General features: G+C 43.8%; 1 protein-coding gene across 1 annotated transcript; it reads left to right on the forward strand.

Moving 5' to 3' along the window:
- Positions 1-1,665: 1,665 nt before the first annotated feature.
- LOC148031506 (pentatricopeptide repeat-containing protein At3g53360, mitochondrial-like) lies at positions 1,666-6,441 on the forward strand. The gene has a single exon (XM_087685016.1). It carries the CDS (start codon positions 1,805-1,807, stop codon positions 4,268-4,270), a length of 2,466 nt encoding a protein of 821 aa, XP_087541142.1. The 5' UTR covers positions 1,666-1,804; the 3' UTR covers positions 4,271-6,441.
- Positions 6,442-6,942: the final 501 nt, after the last annotated feature.

The raw sequence follows: 6,942 nt of genomic DNA on the forward strand, positions 1-6,942 counted from the left end.
CGAGCCTATGGGGATTCATTTTTAGTTTCTTGTTTCTTATCGACAACTCAGGGCATTCCTTGATGAAGTGGCCCAACTCAAGACATTTAAAACAAGTGTTGGGAATATTCTTGTAGACCATTAGTAGCTGATTGAGGAGGATTTAGCCTCTAGAATTTTTTATTATGACTCTTTCATTCAATTTTCTATTGACATCAAGCTCTACTAGGAGCTGTAGATGCCATCTAGGTTTTATGTCCATGTGAGGATGTTTCCCAAGAGCTTTACCTAAGGAAGAACCAATAAAGCCTAGAAAATGATAGTAAGGATCTAGCAAGTCAAGAAACTTGACCCACACAAGGATCTTGATAAACTTGGAACCATGGGGAGTGAAGTCAAGGGACCATTTGAAAAGTGTCAATGGAAAATTCTTGAGCATCCACTAACTATAGGAAAACATGTTGATGGCCATTTTTTTATCCTCAAACAAACAGACAAAGTAATTATTAGGGAGGTGCCTAGATGATTGCATCGTGATTCCTAACGAATTCCACTTATCCTTAATCCAAATTAGAAGGACTTCTATTGGGGGGATGAGATCCACAACATAAACCAATTAAAGCCCTAGCATGATATTCATGGAAAATTTTAGCTAACCCATCATCAGAAAAGGCTTGGGTACCTTTTGCTTCATCTTCACTCACTAGTAGTCACTTTTGGTTGTGGAGGCATTTTTTGAAATTCTCCCTCAATCCTCAAAGCATTGTCAATCAAAACTCCTCCAAGAGGGCTTTGCTAATCCTTGCTTCCTTAGATTCTTGCTTGATTTTCTTGTGCTATTTCCTCCTATTGAAGTGCTTTCCATTGCTACTCCAAGATGGTCCATGCATGCCAGTGATGGGCGTTGCAAGAGAAGGTGTAGGAGCGAAGATGATTCCTAGCCCTGAGGGGGGGAGAGGAGCATGGTGGGAACCGAAGATAAAGCCATTAAGGTTCGTGCTAGGAAATTCACTGAACTAAGTATATCGCTAGTTCTTTTGGAGAAAGTTGAGTGAAGGGAGAGAACCACCACTTTGCATAGCATAACATGTATCATGAGATTGGGAGGGGCAGAGGGGGGAGGGGGGCGGGGCATGTGTAGAGTGATAGACACCTTGGCCATCATGGTGAGAGGGGTAGGCTATACTCTTGGGGGGAGGGCACTAGTTTGAGGGTGGTTGACCCAAAAACATGCTAGGGCAGACAAGGGCATAGAGTAAAGATCAAAAGACAAATGAGGGATGAGATGAGACATACTTGTACGCGGCTCAAGGCTCACATTGGCAAACATAATTTCAAACAAGTAGTGGTCTTATGGGGGGGAAGCTCGAGGGAGAAGCTAGGCTAGGGGAAGAGAGTGCATGTTGAACAACCACATGGTGGAGAACAACGTTCCTACTGTCATGTGACTAGGTCTGTCACTCGAATGGATAGTTGTGTGGTGACCCGAATGGATAGTTGTGTGGTGATAGACTTAGTTTTTATTTTCTTGATTTTCTCGGAGCGAAAATTTTTCCATGCATGACCATGAAGTGGAAGTTCTCTTGGTCTAGGTGTGTGGCACGACTCGCAAAATCGCCCAAACTACACAACAAATGCATATAAAGGGCATGAAAAACCTCAAGCCGGTCTTTGCCGGTAACCGCCGACTTCTTGGGTTACAACAGGACGAGGCTTTTCCAGTGGACCAATAAGGATATCATCGCTCTGCAATAATTGGCATGCGACCGAAGCCCATCGCCACGCTCTACAGCAGGTAGAGGTACCAAGTATCAGGAGCAATGAGATGCGAAGCCAATCGGCAAGTAGTGAAATGGGCTATGAATTCATCCCCCAAGACCAGATTCGATCGAGTGCTGGCTTCGTCTGCATGGGAGCGCACTTGTATGAGAGTGCAGGTGTCTCCTGTGGTTGCGCGTGCGAATGCTCTCGGACCAAGCTGAGATTGCCAGACCTGAAGCTTAAGTCTAACACGACATGGGTCGATAACTCTTATAAAGAACGTTGGGTAGTGGAAAAGTTAAGGAGAAGGAGATTGGAAGCATTGAAGCAATCAAAGGAAGAAGAAGAAGAAGAAGAGGAAGAAGAAGCAGTAGCAGCAGCAGCAGCAGCAGCATCAGCATCAGCATCACCACCCGAGGAGGAACTATGTGTAGTGAAGAATAAGAAGAAGTCCAGGCAGTTGCAAGGAGTCCAAACCAATGCACCAGCTGAAAAGGAGGATCTACGAAACAAAGGCCTGCAGCAATCACAATACAGAATTGTGGCATTATTGAAGGCTTGTGCCAAGCTAAAAGATCTGCACAGAGGTAGCAGAATACATGCTGATATTGTCAGAAAAGGGATCCTGGAAAAGAATGTTTTTCTTGGGAGTGCCTTGGTCAGTATGTATACAAAATGTGGTTCGCTTGCAAAAGCACAAGAAGTGTTCAATAATCTTGCAATCCGGAATGTAGTATCTTGGAACACACTCATCGCAGGCTATACCCAATGCGGGCAGGCTGAGCAAGCAATAAGGTGTTTCAACCAGATGCAGCTAGAGGGTCTTATTCCAGATGCTTTCACCTTTGCTTGCATCTTGAAGGCCTGTGGCATCATGAGAGCTGCAGACAAGGGGAAAGAAATCCATGACGAGATTGTTAGAAAGGGGTGGCTGGAACATGATGTTGTGGTTTGCAATGCATTGGTTGATATGTATGCTAAATGTAACCTGCTTGCAAAAGCACAAGAAGTATTTGACAAGCTTTCGCTTCGGGATGTGGTCACCTGGAATGTGTTGATTGCAGGATATGTGCAACACGGGCATGGTGAGCAAGCGCTGAAGTGTTTTTGCCAGATGCAACTTGAGGGCATCTCTCCTGATGCAGTCACTTATATTTGCAGCTTGAAAGCCTGTGGTAGCATAGGAGCTGCCGACAAGGGCAAAGAACTGCATACTGAGATTGTGAGAGAAGGATTGTTTAAAGAAGACACTGTCGTTGGCACTGCCCTAATAGATATGTATGCCAAGTGTGGCTTTCTCATAGAAGCACGAGAATTGTTTGACAATCTCCCAGTTCGGGATGTGATTGCATGGAATGCACTAATTGCAGGTTATGCACAACATGGTCATGGTGAGCAAGCGCTGGAATGTTTTGACCAGATGCAACATGAAAGCGTTTCTCCAGATGTGGCCACCTTTGTTTGTGTCCTGAAATCATGTGGCAGCATAGGAGCTGCAGACAAGGGCCAGGAAATACATACTAAGATTCTTACAGGTGGCTTACTAAAAAAGTCTAATATTGTTGGTAATGCATTGGTAGACATGTATGCAAAATGTGGCCTGCTTGGAAAAGCACAAGAAGTGTTTGACAAGCTTTTGTTACGGGATGTGGTCTCATGGAATGCACTGTTGGCAGCATACACTCACCATGGACAAGGTAAGAAAGCATTAGAATGCTTTGCTCGGATGAAATTGGATGGCCTTTCTCCAGATGCAATCACCTACGTTTGTATCTTGAAAGCATGTAGCAGTATTGGGGCTGCAGACAAGGGCAAGAAAATACATGCTGAAATTGACAAAGAGGGGTTGCTGGAAAAGGACATTAGTGTAGGTAATGCTTTGATAGATATGTACACCAAATATGGTATGCTTTCTAAAGCGCAAGAAGTGTTTGACAAACTTCCAGTTCGAAATGTGGTCACATGGAATACACTAATGGCAGGATACGCGCTACTTGGAAAGTCTGAATATGTTTTTCATTTATTCGACAAAATGATAAGAGAGGGTATAAGGGCAGGTACTGTCACATTCACGATTTTGCTAAATGCATGCAGTAACACAGGTCTGTTGTATAAGGGCCAGACGTACTTTGAGACTATGAGCACCTCTTATGGTATTGTCCCAACTTTAGAGCACCATACTTGCATGGTTGATCTCTATGCTCGCGCGGGGCACCTAGACAAAGCATTAAGGATTATCAAGGATATGCCATTTTCTGCTGATTTTACAGTGTGGCTTACTCTCCTGAGTGCTTGTCGAAAGTGGGGGAAAATGCAGCTTGGAAGACTGGCCTTTGAACGTGCAGTGCAATTGGATGAAAAGGAGGCTTCAGCTTATGTCTGTATGAGAAATCTGTATGCAGCTGCTGGCAGACAAGAGGCTGCAAACAACGTTGAAGCTATGAGAGTGAAAAACCACGCTTGGAAAGAGCCAGGATACTGTTGGATTGATTCAAGTGGTACACCCCACTCATTCTCTGTTTGGGATTAAAGGGAGCCACAAGCAAAGATGTTCCCATGAACATTCAAGGAGGGTGTTCATTGTATTTGTTATAGAACTCTTTTGGAATTGCAAATAAAGCTGTGTCTTGTGAAAACACTGAGAAGCTTGCTTTACAGATGCTTTTATCATTACATTACAGGGACACACGTTCATATTGTTGGTGGTGGTTGCTATCATGTGACGGTGCTTGTTCTAAAACAGGAAGATGCAGGATGTTTGGCAGGGCCAGAGTTGTGCAACATTTGCCTCAGTTGCAGGACCAACCATTGTAGCATATAATCAGCTAATTCAGGATAAAGGAAGTGTGCATACCGACTAATGTCCTTAAGATCTGGAGCTGGAGTTGTATATCTTGGAGGGACCATGCATCTCCTCTTTTGGATGTGGGTGGTCTTGTTCCAGACTGCATTGGCCTTCAAAAAGGATTTTATGGGGATAATCAATTCCTATCAGAGGTGGAGATCTATCTGGGGTGCCAACTCACCTATAGCCGAGCTCCAAAGGTCCTTTGAAAGCCTAGCATGTGGCTATGGTCACCGTGCGGTAGATCTTCCTCTTTGAGTGGTGGTCTTAGGGAACAATTTAGGTGTTGAATCAGACATCAGGTGGTAGCATTACTCATTACCTCTTCATGGCTGGTGATACCTTACTAAAAAGTAGCCACTCACATTGCCTGATTTGTCTGCCTCCGTCTTTGAGGATAAAAAATTAAAGATAATCCTCTTCCCCTTGTATTGATAATCTCAGTGGCACTTACACTAAGAGAACCTGAGCCAGAAAGTGAGTGGTCCAGAGGTGATCGTCCTGCTGGCTGAAATGTTTAGAGTCACTACTTGAAAACCTGGAACCCAAGCTAGTGCTCATGTTTCATATCAATTTAACTTTTGAGTTCCTGGATCTCTCCCCTCCAAATTTCATGAAACAAATTTAGACAATCATTTAGATGGCAGGATTTTTCATAATGCTTGTTAGCTTGAGTGTCCTCTTCTGCGACCCAGTTACTTCTTCTTGTGGTAGATACCATTGGATACCAATGGCTGGACAGCATTATGTTAGATTGAGTATCCGATTCTGCCACCCAGTTGTTTCTCTTCTTGTGGTAAATAGCATTGGATACTGATGAATAGACATATGCATTATCACATGAGTGAAAATCCCATGGTGTCAATAGAGAGTGTATCAGTTGATAAGTTAAAATTACCCGCTTGAAGGGGAAAAACGTGTTGTATTTTGTTCAGAGATACAATTGTTACCATGATTGCATGAGGAACCACTTGTGTAGCAATGGTTGTCTTTCAATATAACGTTACCGGTTGCTCACAAAGTTCAAAAGTACATGGTACATTGCTTACTAGACTAAAATGTTTTATAAAGCAACTAGAGCTTCGTTGATGGAAGGCCACATTTCTCGTCAAACCATTCTCCACTTCTTGTTACGAGAGTATGACTGGTGCACCTCCACACACTTCAAACCATTCTCAGCATCCATCTAGGCAACCAAAACTACTCAACACATTTCACATTCTGTATGTTCTAACCGGTTCTCTATTCAGTTGATTACCTGATCTGAACTCGACATATACACTTCCAATTAGGAGATCGATCACACGCACCAATGAACCGAGTTTCTTAACTCGTACTCACCTCGAAATGCTGTGAAGAAAGTAGGCAAAATAGCTCAAGCGTACCCATCATTAGGAGATTGCAGAGCTTGAGGCCATTACTAGGGCATCAATGGAAGATTAGCTAAGAAAGATCCATGAGCAACAGTACGGGCCCAGAGCTGCAGTCGTCCAGAAGAGCTGATCGTTGAAGGAGATGCCATCCTGCTGTCAGTTCAAGAGGTCCTAAATTCCTAGAATCTGCTGGATCAATAATGGCTTGAAGCCTCGACTGATCGCATCATAAGCCACTGTCTATATCGAAACTGGCCCAAACCCCTCGACCACCAAAGAAGCGACTGCTGGGAGCCAATCTTTCTCCACCCCCAAGGGCTAACAAACTGGCACAAATTCAGGAGCGGATCCCAACAATCTAACAGACTAGTTGGAGGAAGTTCTCTTGCAGCCAAGGATGAGGCTAATGTGAAAATCATGGAGCCCTATAAGAGCTTAGGCAAGTTGAAAAGGACCTGATCAGCAGTCTCACTGCTCAGGCCTCGGCACGCATCTTCACCTTTCAACACGAATATTTGCGAGTTGATGATGGGTTTTTGGCTTTTTCGCTAGGAAATCACGCTGGATTTATCATATATCCTGCATCGTGCAATTCCTAAGAATTTCTACAAAGAAAGGCCTGTTCTTCTGTGCTTCTGCGTGCGCGCTGCGTTCCCCTCTGTTGGGTTCGCAGTCAGATTAGAGAGAAGCGGCAAAATGGTGGAATATAGGGCCATCATCTGGTGTATCGCTTTGACCTAAGCAACAATGTGATGGTACCAAATGTGCTGCTATGCATTGTCTCAAAGGGAAACACCTGATGATGCTAGAATGCTAGAACTTAGTAGGTATAGTCAGGAAATGGATACATTGCAAGGTGAGGTGGATGATGTTTGCATGAGGATGTTTGTAAATTTACTAGGGCCAGCAAAATTGGACAGCCAGATGAGATGTTCAAAGCTAGTTTTCTTTATAGTTTGAACACACAGTAGTAACTAGAAGGTT

Source organism: Lygodium microphyllum, chromosome 9, assembly GCF_053477565.2.
Source record: "Lygodium microphyllum isolate KBCC chromosome 9, Lygodium_microphyllum_v1.1.10, whole genome shotgun sequence".
NCBI classification, from domain to species: Eukaryota; Viridiplantae; Streptophyta; class Polypodiopsida; order Schizaeales; family Lygodiaceae; genus Lygodium; species Lygodium microphyllum.